The sequence below is a fragment of the Coregonus lavaretus genome, assembly GCF_964263955.1.
Source record: "Coregonus lavaretus genome assembly, contig: HAP1_SCAFFOLD_2194, whole genome shotgun sequence".
NCBI lineage: Eukaryota > Metazoa > Chordata > Actinopteri > Salmoniformes > Salmonidae > Coregonus > Coregonus lavaretus.
Window position 1 is genome coordinate 17125 of NW_028166074.1, and position 20811 is coordinate 37935.

The window sequence follows — 20811 nt, forward strand, 5'->3', positions numbered from 1 at the left end:
ACAACATGAGAGACACTGTATATAGCCAACCAACAACATACAGTACATACAAGACAAATATAAACAATAGAGCACCCCTCAGTGACACCAACACTGATTTCTATAGCTCTGATATAGAATGGCATCATGGCCATAGGGGCCACAGGGGCACGTGCCCCCTAAGATTTGTCCTGTAATTAAAAAAATTAAATAATTATTATAATAATATACAGTATATATATATATATAATACTTTTTTTGTTTGTTTGTTTGTTTGTTTGTTTGTTTGTTTGTTTGTTTGTTTGTTTGTTTGTTGTTTCTCTTTAATACTACTAGCCACCTATATACACTGCTCAAAAAAATAAAGGGAACACTTAAACAACACATCCTAAATCTGAATGAATGAAATAATCTTATTAAATACTTTTTTCTTTACATAGTTGAATGTGCTGACAACAAAATCACACAAAAATTATCAATGGAAATCAAATGTATCAACCCATGGAGGTCTGGATTTGGAGTCACCCTCAAAATTAAAGTGGAAAACCACACTACAGGCTGATCCAACTTTGATGTAATGTCCTTAAAACAAGTCAAAATGAGGCTCAGTAGTGTGTGTGGCCTCCACGTGCCTGTATGACCTTCCTACAACGCCTGGGCATGCTCCTGATGAGGTGGCGGATGGTCTCCTGATGGATCTCCTCCCAGACCTGGACTAAAGCATCCACCAACTCCTGGACAGTCTGTGGTGCAACGTGGCGTTGGTGGATGGAGTGAGACATGATGTCCCAGATTTGCTCAATTGGATTCAGGTCTGGGGAACGGGCGGGCCAGTCCATAGCATCAATGCCTTCCTCTTGCAGGAACTGCTGACACACTCCAGCCACATGAGGTCTAGCATTGTCTTGCATTAGGAGGAACCCAGGGCCAACCGCACCAGCATATGGTCTCACAAGGGGTCTGAGGATCTCATCTCGGTACCTAATGGCAGTCAGGCAACCTCTGGCGAGCACATGGAGGGCTGTGCGGCCCCCCAAAGAAATGACACCCCACACCATGACTGATCCACCGCCAAACCGGTCATGCTGGAGGATGTTGCAGGCAGCAGAACGTTCTCCACGGCGTCTCCAGACTCTGTCACATCTGTCACATGTTCTCAGTGTGAACCTGCTTTCATCTGTGAAGAGCACAGGGCGCCAGTGGCGAATTTGCCAATCTTGGTGTTCTCTGGCAAATGCCAAACGTCCTGCACGGTGTTGGGCTGTAAGCACAACCCCCACCTGTGGATGTCGGGCCCTCATACCACCCTCATGGAGTCTGTTTCTGACCGTTTGAGCAGACACATGCACATTTGTGGCCTGCTGGAGGTCATTTTGCAGGGCTCTGGCAGTGCTCCTCCTGCTCCTCCTTGCACAAAGGCGGAGGTAGCGGTCCTGCTGCTGGGTTGTTGCCCTCCTACGGCCTCCTCCACGTCTCCTGATGTACTGGCCTGTCTCCTGGTAGCGCCTCCATGCTCTGGACACTACGCTGACAGACACAGCAAACCTTCTTGCCACAGCTCGCATTGATGTGCCAATCTGGATGAGCTGCACTACCTGAGCCACTTGTGTGGGTTGTAGACTCCGTCTCATGCTACCACTAGAGTGAAAGCACCGCCAGCATTCAAAAGTGACCAAAACATCAGCCAGGAAGCATAGGAACTGAGAAGTGGTCTGTGGTCACCACCTGCAGAACCACTTCTTTATTAGGGGTGTCTTGCTAATTGCCTATAATTTCCACCTGTTGTCTATTCCATTTGCACAACAGCATGTGACATTTATTGTCAATCAGTGTTGCTTCCTAAGTGGACAGTTTGATTTCATAGAAGTGTGATTGACTTGGAGTTACATTGTGTTGTTTAAGTGTTCCCTTTATTTTTTTGAGCAGTGTATTTTATGAAGTTGGCATTAGCTAGCCCAGATAGGTTCCCAATCTCCCAACCTCATAACTAGCTACCAAGAAGCCATTTCAGGCTATTAATCAAGTTAGAGTAGCTAGCTTGTCTAACTATCTCAGCTGGCATGCCTGCTGGCAAGGTTGGTAGACTTTAGAAAAGCAAGCAATAACTAAATGTACTGAAAAAGACTCACATTCCTTTAAATCTTTTACCCAGATTTTAGCAGAGATGCAGAGAAGCATATTTATCTTTAAAAAAGAACCACCAGTCAGGAGGATACAGACAGCTCAAGAGGTATGCTTAGATATGCAGAAAAATATATATAATTTTGACATAGAATGAATCATAATGATTAGGGCTCTAGATAGCAGGAAAGGTGGTTTCAGTTGTTTGAAAAACGCAAAATTGTTCAATCCTCATGGACTTTGTGCCCCCTCACATTTTTGGGGTGCATTACACCTCTGTCTGCAGCCCTTTCTGCTTGGAGCTCCATGTGCTGTGAGAGAATGCCAGTGAGACTATAGATGACATTTGGCCGACATTTGAGTGATGCGAGGGACTTGGCAGAGAACTCTGCTCAGGGACAGGGCTGATTGCGTGCCTCAAATTTCACAGTTATGATCCTGCTATTTCGGCTTAATTTGAGGCTGATTTATCTTGGTGGATCCGGGGTAAACAGAGACAGTGCTGATTGGAAGTGTGGAAGTGTGTGTGTCAGCGTGTTTGTGTCTTGTAACTGGGTTTAACTTAGGAAGGTCTTGTAATAGTGTTAGTGGTTAAAACTACAGTATAAGTTGGTTAACCAAGTGTAAAAGAAACCCTAGATGACTCATAGACTTAAAAACACTCACGCAGTCTTGGGGTGTATCACTCCTGTCCTCTCGCAATCATAGATGACGAAGCTCCCGGAAACCACGGACGTGCCGTTCACCTTTATCGCCACGGGAACCATCAGGTGATCTGGCACAACAACATATAATATGGAAATGTCTCAGCATATGTCAAGATCAGCAGTGATGTCACAGGATGAAATCCAACTATTGGTCTACCAGTAGTATATGTAACCCTTACCTCTGCCAGGGGGGATGTTGGGGTACCTCTCCCGAGGCAGTAGGGGGCAGGTCTGAATCTGGGCTGGGCCGTAGTCCAGGTGCACCGTGGCTGCCGTGGCAACGCCCAATCCATAGTCACATTCCACCCGCGAACCAACCAGATCAGGGACACTGCCGTTTATCAGAATCCCCACATCCTGGTGGAGAGAAGGAGGGGTGAGGGGGTTGGAGGCAAGGAAAGAGAGGGAGAGAGAAATCTTTATGTCTCCAAAAGACAGATGGCAATAGTAAACTTGCATCTAAACATACTGTTGCGTGACGAGAGACATGAGAGATCTATACTGGGATCACAACACTGAGGAACATCACACTTCATTGTCTGTCAATCTCACTGAACTCATTTCAATATGTGGGAGAAAAACAGAGGGGGAGGAAGAGGGGGAGACGTGGGGGGTGTGAATAGTCAGAGCGACAGACAGAGAGGAAGATGACATAGCTGTAGAGACAGTAGTTGGAGAGGCCAGTGATATATGGTAACATGCTACACTGAACTCCACTCTATTGTCTTTGGAATTGATCCTTCCTGGCTGTGGCGCTGACTTCCTCTTTCCTGCTTGCTGCTTCCTGTTTGGGGAGACGGCAGTGGGCCCAGCTTCCTGTGGTCCTGAGTGATGACTTGGGATTGGACAGCTGCTGGACCTATCTCAGCCAACCTGACCTACATACCTAACACAATGCTGTGTCTGATCCTCATAATGTACCGACTGTACATACACTTGAGAAATATTATGAACGTAACAACTCAATACTTTAAATAATGACTTGGCACTTCACATGATTCACTTAACAATATGTTTGAACTTACATACACCTGATGACACATAAAAACAGTTATGATGTAATGTATGGTACCTTGATGTCAGCGGACAGGCTGATCTCTGGGGGGGTGAGAGTCATGGAGGGGCACTGCTGGGGACCTTCGCCCATCCCGATCCAGGAGCGCGCCAGAGGCCCCCAGGAACACTCCCTCTGGATGGAACACCTGCACAATGGGCACATAGAAATACATTGAGTACATGGGTAAATACGTTTAAATTGGAGCCAACTTTTCTAGTAATTTATGTTCATAATCTTACTCTATGGGAAGATATCTCATAGTGAGATCCCACTGGGCACAGATCTCAATTCAACGTCTATTCCACGTTGGTTCAACGTAATTTCATTGAAATTATATGGAAACAGCATTGATTTAACCAGTGTGTGCCTAGTGGGATAACTCATAATGAAAGTTTTTCATAGCCAAACTACTGTCTAGCAGTGCTTCTTAAATGAGCTCCCAGCTTCCTCTATGGACCTAGTAGCAACAGAGCTCCACATTGCAAACTCTGTTTACTCAGTGTTTCCACACATCTGCTCTCCTCTCATTGCAGAAAGCGGACATATTATGATTTCTGTCTTCATTAAATCTCAATGTAGCATTTCGTGGGCTGGTCGGTTTCCCACAGAGTTGCGTATCAGACTCATCATCTCATTGTGTCACATGAGAGGTCTGGGCTGTCAGTCAGTCAGTCAGTCAGGTCAACACACACAACACACTGTTTGACTTGGTGTCAAACATGTTCCCATCACAACCTAAACCCCCCGGCATCGAGATCAGAGGCCAGTTAATTCAATTAAGGAGCTACCAGGCCAAGTCATTCATGTGTGTGTGTGTGTGTGTTTGTGTGTGAGTGCTTCTGTGTACATCTGTGCATATGTATGAGGGACAGACTGTGAGAAAGTGGGAGCTTATCAAGCAGGGTGAGCTCATATATTGACTACTGTTTCACTAATAAACTTCACCAGTCCCTAAGCACAGAGCACAGCTAGTACTCCTGCAGTGCATTATAGAGCAAGGACACAACGACCTTAAACTATAGATAAACTAGACTGGAGCAGCCACAAGCAGTAGAACAGCAGTTAGAAGTTATAATCACCATGTAATGACTTTGGCACCCATACTTTCCTTTGACACTTTAACAAGTCTGTTCTAAAATAGGTGTGAGTGAGCGAGCGAGCGGCTGTGTGTATGCTTTTAAATGTGCCTCTGTGTGTGTGAGTGAATGTCCTGATTGTTGTCCTACTGGCGGTAAGGGACCAGGAAGGACCATGAGGTCAGCTGCTCTTCTAAGAATAGAATGGCTCTGCAATCCCACAGAAATACCCTACACGCACACAAACACACACACGCAACAACCTCAAAGTCATATAACACAAGCAGTTTCGACAAACTTAACAGCCTCTCTGGAACAAGTTGTGGGTGTGTCAACGCTTGGCCCCTCACTGGCCAATCAGAACGTGCTCCATGGCGAAATCTGTGCTTGATTCAAGTTGTGTATTTACTGTCTTTTATGTACTGCCTTGGAATCAACTCCAATTCCAATGTTAGTTCGTTATAGTTTGTTAAATGGCTTACATAAAATAAATAACTAAATGTAGATCTATATTTGATAAATACGTTAACTTGAACCCGTTTGCAGTCCACCTTGTTCTAAGTAATTGCATGGCTTCAATAGCATTCACACTGACATAGGGGCTAGGCCTACTGTAAATTGCATTACGGCTGAGCAAGGACATGCCAAACGTTGTCAACAAGCAGTATTAAATGAATGATGGATAAGGCCTAAAAAGAGAATGAATAATTCTAAACAAATTCTAAACAAAACAGCAACTTGTTTTCAATAGTCACACTTACAGGCACCATCATTTCTTCCCATGGGCATATAATATTAAAATAATGCAGACTATGGAGGGTTTTAAACACATCTAAACTTTTCACAGTAGCTGGACAAAGATCCAATATAAATAGAAAGGGAGAATGGCCAATCACCGTTATACTGCTACCAAATAGTCCTATGTTTTATGAAGGTCATCGGAACCATCTTACAGATCAGATGGCATTCACACATCTCCAGAAGTTCCATTGCAAGCGCGCCACGGACGTTGTCACCATAAAACCAGGAAGGTGAATCATTCTAATAAGTTTGGTTGTAATAAAATGTAATGAAAAACAAGCAGTTTTTTTTTAAACAACAATAAATAAATGTAAAATGTAATGACATCATAAAATGGCCAGGATAAAAAAGACACACATTGCTGTTGAACCAGTCTTCGTTATAGTAGGCTTAAGGGAGGGCTTGGGTTTTGAACATACAAAATGGAAATTAAGCAATTTTTTACAGGGTACAGATGACTTCTAAATACGAGGTTCAACGGCATTCACCGAGGTACTCATCTCTCATTTCATGATGGGCATGGACACGTAGCCTACATCATGGAGTGGGTTTTACGCACATCCAAAACGGGACCTTCATGGCTAAAATAATGTGGGCCTGCCTACAATGCATAGATAAAAAGGGAATGTCAGCTCACTGTTTTACTCCTCTCAAACGTGATATTTTAATAAAGCTTTGGTGATTAAGATGTATTTCCAAGCGGTCTCAGGAGCCAAACCCTTTATCGACAGTCATTGGGCAGACACAAAAAAAAGCCTTAATTGAGAGGATGGGAGGCTATGCTTGGTTTTTAATAACATACAACGAAACGTTTCTAAATACGAAGTATACAGGCACCAGAAGCACATTGGCCTACTTTTGTTCCATGCGCATACAGTATGGGCAGTGGGCATCACAGCTGGATAGACTGCATTTTCGCTGTCAAAATTCATGCCATAACCAACTACATTACCGCTAAAACCAGCTTTTGGTTGTTCTTAAATATCCCTATCAGTACTGCCTGAAATTAGCACTTTGGATCATGTTTTTAAGGCCACACCTCAAATATTTCCACCCCGCCCATCTGAGTGCAAGTAAGCTGATATAACACAGGTGAATTGCCAAACCTGGCATTAGGGTTGGAAAATGCCAGTGCGCCAGTTTTACAGGACAAAATTGCAAACGAACATGCGTTTGACACTAACGCTGCCTTAATGCCAGCCGAAAATAGAGCCCTAAACGTTAACGCCTGGTGCTGCTCAGGAAAAGTTTGGCATATCTCACTGTTTTGAAATTGTTTCAAAAAATCCATTCACACCCTATCTGTCATCTCTACCACACTCACAGTGATCATGATGTACATAAGTAAATACATAAACAACTCCCTCTCTCAAACACACACACACACGCATGCACGCAAACACACACACCCACCCACATCAGCAGCCTGTCATCACCTGTCAACTACTTTGCTAAAGCAGGCAGGTTTTAAATGGAAACACACAGCTCCTTACAGTTTTTTATCGCTTTGGTGCAATTTCACAAGTATGTGGTAAAATTTCACAATTCTTAGTACAAAACTCAAAACAGATCAAAAAGGCAGTTGTTTTCAAAACTCTAAGCATATTTTCAATAGACTAAGTACATCACACAAAATCATACAGTCAAACTTAATCAGCGTTTCATCTAGAAATACACCTTCCTAATATTGAGTTGCACCTGCTTTGTATTTATTTGAATGATAGGTATGATGTGCAATGAATATATTGTTTTTATGTGAAATTAATATGGTTGATTTTTAAGGTTAGGGAAAAGTGCAGTGAATAGTGCAATTTTTTGGATGTCAATATAAATGAATGGATTTATGGTTGTTTGTAATTTTGTCTTGACTTTTAATCATTATATATGTTATTGTTTTTGCCATCGAGGAACACTTTGGAAAGAAGCGTTTTAATTAATACCTTCAAGTGATATCCTCTGGGTCCACATTGTACATTTTGTTGTATATGTCTGTTACCCAAAATAAATTCAATTCAATTCAATATGTCATGGAAAGAGCAGGTGTTCCTAATGTTTTGTAGTTATCCGTTCTGAGAAGATTAAGTGATAGTTAATTGCATTGTTAACAAATGACAAGAGAATCATGTAAAATGTAAAGTGAATAGTGCATTTTGAAAAGCACATACTTAGATTGAATATGTATCCAAATTGAAAGAGTGATTTGGTGTAGTGAACATGTGACTTTGTGAATTTGTTTGTTGTACTCGGTCAATTGAAAATGTGCTTAGAGTTTTGAAACATGAGCCATTCTGATTATCTGTTTAGATTTTTGTGCTTAGAGTTGTGAAAATGTACCAAATACAGTGCCTTCAGAAAGCCTTTTTCCACATTTTCTGGTGTTACAGCCTGAATTTAAAATCGATTACATTTAGATTTTCTTTTCACTGGCCTACACACAATACCCATTAAGGTCAAAGAGGAATTATATATTTTTTAATGTTTACAAATTAATACAAAATGGGCACCTATTGGTAGATTGGTCAAAATAAAAAAACAGACATTAATATCCCTTTGAGCATGGTGAAGTTATTAATTACACTTTGGATGGTGTATCAATACACCCAGTCACTACAAAGATACAGGTGTCCTTCCTATCTCAGATGCCGGAGAGGAAGGAAACCGCTCAGGGATTTCACCATGAAGCCAATGGTGACTTGAACACAGTTACAGAGTTTAATGGCTGTGATAGGAGAAAACTGAGGATGGATCAACAACATTGTAGTTACTCCACAATTACTAACCTAATTGACAGAGTGACAAGAAGGAAGCATGTACAATAAATAATATTACGAAACATGCATCCTGTTTGCAACAAGGCACTAAGGTAATACTGCAAAAATGTGGCAAAGCAATTCATTATTTGTCCTGAATACAAAGTGTTATGTTTGGGGCAAATCCAATACAACACATTACTGAGTACCTCATATTCAAGCATAGTGGTGGCTGCATCATGTTATGGGTATGATTGTAATCGTTAAGGACTGAGAAGTTTTTCAGGATAAAAAAGCACAGCTAAGCATAGGCAAAGTCCTAGAGGAAAACCTAGTTCAGTATGCTTTCCACCAGACACTGGGAGATGAATTCACCTTTCAGCAGGATAATAACCTAAAACACAAGGCCAAATCTACACTGGAGTTGCTTACCAAGAAGACAGTGAATGTTCCTGAGTGGCGGAGTTACAGTTTTGACTTAAATCTGCTTGAAAATCTATGGCAAGACTTGAAAATGGTTGTCTAGCAATGATCAACAACCAATTTCACAGATCTTGAAGAATTGTTAAAAGAATAATGGGCAAATATTGTACAGTCCAGGTGTGCAAAGCTCTTAAAGACTTACCCAGAAAGACTCACAGCTGTAATCGCTGCCAAAGGTGATTCTAACATGTATTGACTCAGGGGTGTGAATAGGCCTACTTACACTACATGACCAAAAGTATGTGAACACCTGCTCGACGAACATCTAATTCCAAAATCATGGGCATTAATATGGAGTTGGTCGCTCCTTTGCTGCTATAACAGCCTCCACTCTTCTGAAAAGGTTGTCTACTAGATGTTGGAACATTGTTGCGGGTACTTCCTTCCGTTCAGCCACAAGAGCTTTAGTGAGGTCTGGCTCGCTGTCTGCATTCCAATTCATCCCAAAGGTGTTTGATGGGATTGAGGTCAGGGTTCTGTGCAGGCTGGTCAAGTTCTTCCATACCGATCTCGACAAACCATTTCTGTATGGACCTCGCTTTGTGCATGGGGGCATTGTCATGCTGAAACAGGAAAGGTCCAGAATCTAGTCTAGTCTAGAATGTCATTGTATGCTGTAGCGTTAAGATTTCCCTTCACGCTGAACTAAGGGGCCTAGCCCAAACCATGAAAAACAGCCCCAGACCATTATTCCTCCTCCACCAAACTTTACAGTTGGCACTATGCATTCGGGCAGGTAGCGTTCTCCTGGCATCCGCCAAACCCAGATTCGTCCATTGGACTGCCAGATGGTGAAGCGTGATCCATAATTCCACAGAACGCGCTTCCACTGCTCCAGAGTCCAATGGCGGCGAGTTTTACACCACGCCAGCCGATGCTTGGCATTGCGCATGGTGATCTTAGGCTTGTGTGCGGCTGCTCGGCCATATAAACCAATATCATGAAGCTCCCGACGAATAGTTATTGTGCTGACGTTGCTTCCAGAGGCAGTCTGGAACTTGGTAGTGAGTGTTGCAACCGAGGACAGACGATTTTTCCGCACTTCAGCACTCGTCGTTCCCGTTCTGTGAGCTTGTGTGGCCTACCACTTCGCGGCTGAGCCGTTTTTGCTCCACTAATTTGAAGGTTGTCCACATACTTTTGTATATACATTGAGGGAAAAAAGTATTTGATCCCCTGCTGATTTTGTACATTTGCCCACTGACAAAGAAATGATCAGTCTATAATTTTAATGGTAGGTTTATTTGAACAGTGAGAGACAGAATAGCAACAAAAAAATCCAGAAAAACGCATGTCAAAAATGTTATAAATTGATTTGCATTTTAATGAGGGAAATAAATATTTGACCCCCTCTCAATCAGAAAGATTTCTGGCTCCCAGGTGTCTTTTATACAGGTAACGAGCTGAGATTAGGAGCACACTCTTAAAGGGAGTGCTCCTAATCTCATATTGTTACCTGTATAAAAGACACCTGTCCACAGAAGCAATCAGTCAATTAGATTCCAAACTCTCCACCATGGCCAAGACCAAAGAGCTCTCCAAGGATGTCAGGGACAAGATTGTAGACCTACACAAGGCTGGAATGGGCTACAAGACCATCGCCAAGCAGCTTGGTGAGAAGGTGACAACAGTTGGTGCGATTATTCGCAAATGGAAGAAACACAAAAGAACTGTCAATCTCCCTCGGCCTGGGGCTCCATGCAAAATCTCACCTCGTGGAGTTGCAATGATCATGAGAACGGTGAGGAATCAGCCCAGAACTACACGGGAGGATCTTGTCAATGATCTCAAGGCAGCTGGAACCATAGTCACCAAGAAAACAATTGGTAACACACTATGCCGTGAAGGACTGAAATCCTGCAGCGCCCGGAGTTCCCCCTGCTCAAGAAAGCACATATACAGGCCCGTCTGAAGTTTGCCAATGAACTTCTGAATGATTCAGAGGAGAACTGGGTGAAAGTGTTGTGGTCAGATGAGACCAAAATCGAGCTCTTTGGCATCAACTCAACTCGCCGTGTTTGGAGGAGGAGGAATGCTGCCCATGACCCCAAGAACACCATCCCCACCGTCAAACATGGAGGTGGAAACATTATGCTTTGGGGGTGTTTTTCTGCTAAGGGAACAGGACAACTTCACCGCATCAAAGGGACGATGGACGGCGCCATGTACCGTCAAATCTTGGGTGAGAACCTCCTTCCCTCAGCCAGGACATTGAAAATAGGTTGTGGATGGGTATTCCAGCATGACAATGGCCCAAAATACACAGCCAAGGCAACAAAGGAGTGACTCAAGAAGAGGCACATTAAGGTCCAGGAGTGGCCTAGCCAGTCTCCAGACCTTAATCCCATAGAAAATCTGTGGAGGGAGCTGAAGGTTCGAGTTGCCAAACGTCAGGCTCGAAACCTTAATGACTTGGAGAAGATCTGCAAAGAGGAGTGGAACAAAATCCCTCCTGAGATGTGTGCAAACCTGGTGGCCAACTACAAGAAACGTCTGACCTCTGTGATTGCCAAAAAGTGTTTGCCACCAAGTTCTAAGTCATGTTTTGCAGAGGGGTCAAATACTTATATCCCTCATTAAAATGCAAATCAATTTATAAAATTTTTGACATGCGTTTTTCTGAATTTTTTTGTTGCTATTCTGTCTCTCACTGTTCAAATAAGCCTACCATTAAAATGATAGACTGATCATGTCTTTGTCAGTGGGCAAACGTACAAAATCAGCAGGGGATCAAATACTTTTTTCCCTCACTGTATAGTGTATGGAAATGAGATATTTCTGTGTTTCATTTTCAATAAATTCGAAAAATGTCTTAAAACATGTTGTCACTGTCATAATGGGGTATTGTGTGTAGAAGGGTGAGAGAGAAAAATCAATTGAATCAATTTTTAATTAATGCTGTAACACAATGAAATGTGGAATAAGTCAAGGGTTATGAATAATTTCAGAATGCACTGTTCTTGTGAAAATTGCACCAAAGTGATTGAATAAAAATGTAAGCTAAACTGAGTTAACAAAAGCAGCCAAAATATGAGCTGAGTAGAGAAGCTCATTCCTCACCAAGTGTCTGTGTGTCTGGCAGGTGAAAAGGAAGATAAGTTCTGATAAGAAGAATGTTAAACATCTTAAAACATAGATCTCTCTCACACATAGACAGATACAGTATACAGAGAGACCCACACACACAGACAGACAGACAGACAGACAGACAGACAGACAGACACAGACCCACAGACAGACAGAAACAGACCCACAGACAGACACACAGACACACAGACAGACAAATACACAATCACAGACAGCAAAAACCCAACACCCAGGTACAGATACAGACACTAAGACACATGCATACACACAAACATTTGAACACACACACACTCACAGAGACATACAGTAGACAAAGAACGCATAATCACAGGCAGAATAACACACATGCCTACTGTAAAACACAGACACTTACAGAGAGAAAGCCACATGATACAAAGGCATATAGACAGAGTGCTGACACACACACACACAGGAGCAGATTCTACAGTGATGAGATAATTCTCCAGCACCCATTATGTTTGAGTGTGTGTGTATCAGAGAGGTGACGGAGAGGACCATCCACCCCCAGACACCGACCCCTGATGCCCTATGAACAGCCCCCCTTCCTGGGTACATCTGCCCTCCAGCCCTGGGCCCTGGGCCATACCACCAGCAGCAGTCCAGAGTGACCGCCCAAACACACCACTACACACAAACCTAGGACTCTCACACAAACGCACGCACGCACACACACACACAGTCACTCACTCATTCACTCACTCACTCACTCACTTACTCACTCACTCACTCACACAGACACACACACGAACACAGACAAAGACAATCACACATACAAAGAGACACACAGAAAAGCGCACACACACACACACACACACTCAGACTCAAAGAGACACAGGCACGCACATATGCATACACACACAAACACAGGCACAAAGTCACACTGACATGTGCACAGATACACACTTTGACATTTTCTTGTCAAAGGAGCCAGTGTGCACTCTCCCTCCCACCACCATTATCATCACAATCAACGCGCTTTTGTAGAGAGAGAGAGAGAGAGAGAGAGAGAGAGAGAGAGAGAGAGAGAGAGAGAGAGAGAGAGAGAGAGAGAGAGAGAGGACAGAACAGCAAGGGAAGAAGACAGAACCCAAAGAGACAAAGAGAGGAGAAGGGAAACCAAAAAGAGAGAAGGATGACTAGAGCCAGAGAGAGATGAGAGAATGAGAGTAAATGAGACAAAAAGAAAAGCGTAACTAACAGTTACTAAATAAAAAAGGAATGACTGACAGGGAGAGAGAGGGATAAATCGGAATGTTGTGATGCGAAAATCCTTGCGAAATGCATAGCACATAGAATAAAAAAGTTTTTACCAAATATTCTTCATCCTAATCAGACAGTTTTTTTTTACATGGATGATACACTGGGAGATCATATACGACAATTACTTGAAACAATTGAACATTATGAAACATCAAAGATACCAGGCCTGATCTTCATGGCAGATTTTGAAAAGGCGTTTGATAAAGTATGACTAGAATATATATATATATATATATATATATATATATATATATATATATATATATATATATATATATATATATATATATATATAAAAATGCCTGGATTACTTTAATTTCGGTTAATCTCATATACAATGGGTTAAAGTTATGAACAGCAACCCTAGGTGTAAAACAGTAAATAATGGTTACTTCTCAGAAAGTATTGAGCTTTTAAGAGGAGTATAACAAGGCTGTCCGTTGTCTCCATATCTATTTATTATGGCCATAGAAATGCTAGCTATTAAAATCAGATCCAACAAGATCATCAAGGGGTTAGAAATCCAGGGGATAAAAACTAAAGTGTTAATGTATGCCAATGACTCAAGTTTTTTCTTAAGTCCACAATCTGGATCCTTGCACAGTCTCATTGAAGACCTTGATCACTTTTCTAACCTCTCTGGACTAAAACCCAATTATGACAAGTGTACCATATTACGTATTGGATCGTTAAAAGACACAGTGTTTACACTACCTTGTAGTTTACCAATAACATTGGCGGATGGTGAAGTAGACATACTTGGTATTCATATCTCAAAAATCAAATTAATTTACCACAATCAATTTCAATAGAAAATTTGCAAAAATAGAGAAGATTCTGCAACCATGGAGAGGTAAATAATTGTCTATTTATGGAAAAATCACATTGATTAACTCTTTGGTCCTATCACAGTTTACTTACTTACTAGTGGCACTGCCTACTCCAGACGACTCGTTTGTCTGCCATATATTAAAGATACAAATTGGCTGAAAGGAATTGGCATAAATAGAAAAATATACCAGTTTCATTTGAGGACAAAAATGTTGACAGCTGCACCAAACAGGTTGCAAAATAAACGGGAAGAGATTTTCGATGTACCGATTCCATGGCACATGGTTTATGAACTGGTACAAAAAACAACACTTGATTCAATACTTTGAGTTTTTCAATTTAAATTATTATATAAAATTCTTGCCACCAACAGAATGCTATATACAGTGGGAAGAACAAGTATTTGATACACTGCCGATTTTGCAGGTGTTCCTACTTACAAAGCATGTAGAGGTCTGTAATTTTTATCATAGGTACACTTCAACTGTGAGAGACGGAATCTAAAACAAAAATCCAGAAAATCACATTGTATGATTTTAAGTAATTAATTTGCATTTTATTGCATGACATAAGTATTTGATACATCAGAAAAGCAGAACTTAATATTTGGTACAGAAACCTTTGTTTGCAATTACAGAGATCATATGTTTCCTGTAGGTCTTGACCAGGTTTGCACACACTGCAGCAGGGATTTTGTCCCACTCCTCCGTACAGACCTTCTCCAGATCCTTTAGGTTTCGGGGCTGTCGCTGGACAATACGGACTTTCAGCTCCCTCCAAAGATTTTCTATTGGGTTCAGGTCTGGAGACTGGCTAGGCCACTCCAGGACCTTGAGATGCTTCTTACGGAGCCACTCCTTAGTTGCCCTGGCTGTGTGTTTTGGGTCGTTGTCATGCTGGAAGACCCAGCCACGACCCATCTTCAATGCTCTTACTGAGGGAAGGAGGTTGTTGGCCAAGATCTTGCGATACATGGCCCCATCCATCCTCCCCTCAATACGCTGCAGTCATCCTGTCCCCTTTGCAGAAAAGCATCCCCAAAGAATGATGTTTCCACCTCCATGCTTCACGGTTGGGATGGTGTTCTTGGGGTATACTAATCCTTCTTCCTCCAAACACGGCGAGTGGAGTTTAGACCAAAAAGCTCTATTTTTGTCTCATCAGACCACATGACCTTCTCCCATTCCTCCTCTGGATCATCCAGATGGTCATTGGCAAACTTCAGAGGGGCCTGGACATGCGCTGGCTTGAGCAGGAGGACCTTGCGTGCGCTGCAGGATTTTAATCCATGACGGCGTAGTGTGTTACTAATGGTTTTCTTTGAGACTGTGGTCCCAGCTCTCTTCAGGTCATTGACCAGGTCCTGCCATGTAGTTCTGGGCTGATCCCTCACCTTCCTCATGATCATTGATGCCCCACGAGATGAGATCTTGCATAGAGCCCCAGACCGAGGGTGATTGACCGTCATCTTGAACTTCTTCCATTTTCTAATAATTGCGCCAACAGTTGTTGCCTTCTCACCAAGCTGCTTGCCTATTGTCCTGTAGCCCATCCCAGCCTTGTGCAGGTCTACAATTTTATCCCTGATGTCCTTACACAGCTCTCTGGTTTTGGCCATTGTGGAGAGGTTGGAGTCTGTTTGATTGAGTGTGTGGACAGGTGTCTTTTATACAGGTAACGAGTTCAAACAGGTGCAGTTAATACAGGTAATGAGTGGAGAACAGGAGGGCTTCTTAAAGAAAAACTAACAGGTCTGTGAGAGCCGGAATTCTTACTGGTTTGTAGGTGATCAAATACATATGTCATGCAATAAAATGCAAATTAATTACTTAAAAATCATACAATGTGATTTTCTGGATTTTTGTTTTAGATTCCGTCTCTCACAGTTGAAGTGTACCTATGATAAAAATTACAGACCTCTACATCCTCCGAAGAGGATGGTTAATAAAAAAAAATATATATAATTAAAATATATATAATTAAAAAATATATATAAAAAATAAAAAGAGGTGAGAGAGAGATTAAAGATAGACAGACAGCGTTAGTCTGTCACATAAATCTCTCCTCAGTCCTCAAACAACAGTCTCCCTCCCTCTCTCTCCCCCTCGGTGCCCCCTGGCCATGTTAGCCCTGCCAGAGCCCCAGTCAGCCAGCGCAGCCCAACACATCACTAACCCCCATCTCATCTGTTGATCTGCTTTTTTCACCCAGCCATAACCAACACAGCCCTCAGACACAGAGATAATAGAGAGAGACAGATAGAGAGAGAGAGAGAGACCCACATCACTGACAGACCCACATTCTTAATACTATATTCTCACTCCTTTCACAGCAATTACTATGATCTATAATGGCTTGCGAAAGTATTCACCCCCCTTGGCATTTTTCCTATTTTGTTGCCTTACAACCTGGAATTAAAATGGATTTTGGGGGGGTTTGTATCATTTGATTTATAAAACATACCTACCACTCTGAAGATGCAAAATATTTTTTCTTGTGAAACAAACAAGAAATAAGACAAAAAAACTGAAAACTTGAGCTTGCCTAACTATTCACCCCCCCCAAAGTAAATACTTTGTAGAGCCACCTTTTGCAGCAATTACAGCTGCAAGTCTCTTGGGGTATGTCTCTATAAGCTTGGCACATCTAGCCACTGGGATTTTTGCCCATTCTTCAAGGCAAAACTGCTCCAGCTCCTTCAAGTTGGATGTGTTCCGCTGGTGTACAGCAATCTTTAAGTCATACCACAGATTCTCAATTGGATTGAGGTCTGGGCTTTGACTAGGCCATTCCAAGACATTTACATGTTTCCCCTTAAACCGCTCGAGTGTTGCTTTAGCAGTATGCTTAGGGTCATTGTCCTGCTGGAAGGTGAACCTCCGTCCCAGTCTCAAATCTCTGGAAGACTGAAACAGGTTTCCGTCAAGAATTTCCCTGTATTTAGTGCCATCCATCATTCCTTCAATTCTGACCAGTTTCCCAGTCCCTGCCGATGAAAATCATCCCCACAGCATGATGTTGCCACCACCATGCTTCACTGTTGGGATGGTGTTCTCAGGATGATGAGAGGTGTTGGATTTGCGCCAGACATAGCGTTTTCCTTGATGGCCAAAAAACTAAATTTTAGTCTCATCTGACCAGAGTACCTTCTTCCATATGTTTGGGGAGTCTCGCACATGCCTTTTGGCAAACACCAAACGTGTTTGCTTATTTTTTTCTTTAAGCAATGGCTTTTTTCTGGCCACTCTTCCGTAAAGCCCAGCTCTGTGGAGTGTATGGCTTAAAGTGGTCCTATGGACAGATACTCCAATCTCCACTGTGGAGCTTTGCAGCTCCTTCAGGGTTATCTTTGGTCTCTTTGTTGCCCCTCTGATTAATGCCCTCCTTGCCTGGTCCATGCATTTTGGTGGTCGGCCCTCTCTTGGCAGGATTGTTGTGGTGCCATATTCTTTCAATTTTTTAATAATGGATTTGATGGTGGGATGTTCAAATTTTCAAATGTTCAGATCTTTTTTTATAACCCAATCCTGATCTGTACTTGTCCACAACTTTTTCCCTGACCTGTTTGGAGAGCTCCTTGGTCTTCATGGTGCCGCTTGCTTGGTAGTGCCCCTTGCTTAGTGATGTTGCAGACTCTGGAGCCTTTCAGAACAGTTGTATATATACTGAGATCATGTGACAGATCATGTGACACTTAGATTGCACATAGCTGGACTTTATTTAACTAATTATGTGACTTCTGAAGGTAATTGGTTGCACCAGATCTTATTTAGGGGCTTCATAGCAAAGGGGGTGAATACATATGCGCGCACCACTTTTCCGTTATAAATTTTTTTGATTTCTTAGAAGTTATTTTTTTCATTTCACTTCACCAATTTGAACTATTTTGTGTGTGTCCATTACATGAAATCCAAATAAAAATCAATTTAAATTACAGGTTGTAATGCAACAAAATACGAAAAAACGCCATGGGGGATGGATACTTTTGCAAGGCACTGTACTCCAACACCACTTTTTACAGTAATCTTACAGTAAAGTACACAGTCACTCCTCATTAAACTCCTCACTTCTCCAACATCAATAATCAGCTCTCTCACAGTCCCTCTTCTCTCAGTCTCCTAAAACTCCTTATTTCACTAGTATAACATGTTATACTACTACACGACTGCAGCTCACTAAAGTGAGGATTGATTGATTGGTTGGTTGGTCGGTTGTTTGGTTTACATGGGTGGCCGTAGTTCTTACCTGCTCTCCAGTGTGCACCAGCCACAGTGAGCGTCGCTGGCCCCCAGACAATCACTGCAGGTTCTGTACTGTCCACATGCTGCTACCTTTACCCTCAGGAGCTATGGACAGAACCACACATACAGACACTCAACAAACTGTACATAATACAGTATATTATATATAGTATATTATATATAGTATATTATACACACTTCCTTTTCTCTTTTAGTATGTTGTGTACATTTGCACACTGTCATACACACTGACCACACATGGTCTTATCACGTTTATTACGCGAAACATGTTGCTTGGCTTTCAGACACATGCCAAGTGTCTCTCACTCTTTGTCTAACATATTCTGATGTTGAATAGGCATGCCTTTGTGCATTGTTGAACGTACAACATCTTGAGACAAGGTGCCACCACATCCTCCTAAAACATCCGACAAGGCTATGCATAGTTGCTCATCTAGCATTATTTGGTTTGTCAAATCAAAAACAGAAAGCAGACTGCTGAAATCTCCTCTTGAAAGTTGTTATCTATCTAAAAAAATATGTGCATTTATTTATCTGATGTGAAGTGCATGGATCTAATATAACTTATTCAGAAACTTGTAATAACTGCTAAATAATATCTGTTTTTCATTTAAAAAATATGACCACTCACTAGGCAAAACCAGAAAAATGCATTAACGAAAGGCATGATGAATGTCAAACAAACTAAACCAATGCCATTGTCATGGAGAACATGAATCAGTCTAACTGAGTCTAGTTGATGGATGAGAGTATTGATCCCACAGCCTTACATGGTGAGAAGTCATAAGGTAGAGGTAGTTCCTGTCTATGGGGTCAAAGGTCATAATGTGGTGCACTGATTCGCCGGCTGGGAGCTTCAGAGCCCACTGATTGGCCACAGTCAGGTTCTTCAGGAGGGTCAGCTGTGGGAGACAGGCAGAGTGCTTAGTACACACAAAGACACGTAACAAGTTAAGTAACGATTTAGGTCATGATTACCAGTGATTTAAGTTTTTTATTTGATGGATTTCATTCGTAAGAAGATTCATTAACTAGGCCATCTCACAGTTTCACTGGGCTGTGATTTAGCAAGCATGCACTTCAGTCCACTCCTGCACAACTCACCCTCCATACTTTGAAAATACTAAAATGATATTAAGGCCTTTAACAAAGCGCTTCTTGAGGAAAGGCACAGTCGAAAAGATTACTGTAAGATGTACACAAGAGTACACAAAATTCTTTACAAAAATGATAAAGTCTTTGGAATCTTGCACATACATACTCCCATATACACACAGTGATCCATAGACCACAGACAAATCAATGCTACGGATGTGACTTCCTGTCACACAGACAGTGAGAGAGCTTGTTGTTGTGAATCGTTGCGGTTTCTGTCTCAGCTCTATGGACATCCTGCCATCCTGAGGAAACCAGCCAGAGACTGTTCTGGTGACAGTTACAGACTTGGCTGCTTTTCTAGTGACTAAACACAACACAACACAACACAACACAAGAACACACACACACACAAACACATATGCACACAGGCACGTGCGCGCACACACACACACACACACACACACAGGCATGCCAATAAAGATCAAACATACAGGGTCACAATAGAGCCACCCAATAGCACACACCTGGGCAGATAGCAGGGAGCTATGGAGGGGTGGAGATGGGTTGGACACAGCTAGGTCAAACAACAAAACACCTGCTGTATACTGGCAGGTCACTGCCTCTCTCTCCCTCTCCTCTGTCTGTCTACCCCAACATGAAAGACTCTATTCAACTCAGGAGTACTCAGCTGCTCCAAGCTCTCTCTCTGTGTGTGTGTGTGTGTGGTGGGGGAGGGGTGGGGGGGAGAATAGTGTGTGTGTGTGTTTGTTTACAATATAATCAAAGGACCCTTTTTATGGTTGAGATAGTGGACTGAGAGACAGAGAGGGAGAGGGACAATGAAAGACAAACTGAGATGGGAGGAGGTGGAGTGAGAGGGAAATAAATGAGAGACAGAGAAAGAGAGAGGGAGCAAGAGAGAGACAGAGACGGATACAGAAAGAGGAAAACAGAGAGACAGAGAGAGAGACATAGAGAGACTGAGAGTAAAATAGAGAGACAGTGCTGAGAGACTTCGTTGAAAATGTCTGTAATTACTTCATTGAGGGTCTTCTACCCCCAGTAGCAGAGGCCTAACTCAATCTCTACCACTGTTCCCATGTGCTCTGTACTACTCAGCCTGAGCCAAGCTCACAGACAGAATCACATTACACACACTAACAGCATCATTACCCTCTGTTACAGTGCGGCCCCCAGGGCAAACACAAACACACACACAAATGTGCACACGCACGCACCCACACACAGCATAAAACACACAGACATGATACGTGTGCC

The 20811-nt window shown here is 42.3% G+C and overlaps 1 protein-coding gene across 1 annotated transcript in view; it reads right to left on the minus strand.

The window, feature by feature from the left end:
• The window catches only part of LOC311115126 (plexin-D1-like), a gene marked incomplete at its 3' end in the record, with an annotated part of 41827 nt that overhangs the window by 13523 nt on the left and 7493 nt on the right, over positions 1–20811 (minus strand). The window contains exons 3-7 of the mRNA XM_084190332.1: positions 19206–19337; positions 18419–18519; positions 3880–4009; positions 2987–3164; positions 2767–2875 (exon numbers count right to left, since the gene is read on the minus strand). Of these exons, the coding sequence (XP_084046458.1) occupies positions 2767–2875; positions 2987–3164; positions 3880–4009; positions 18419–18519; positions 19206–19337 (650 nt within the window). The remainder of the gene's footprint in view (positions 1–2766; positions 2876–2986; positions 3165–3879; positions 4010–18418; positions 18520–19205; positions 19338–20811) is intronic.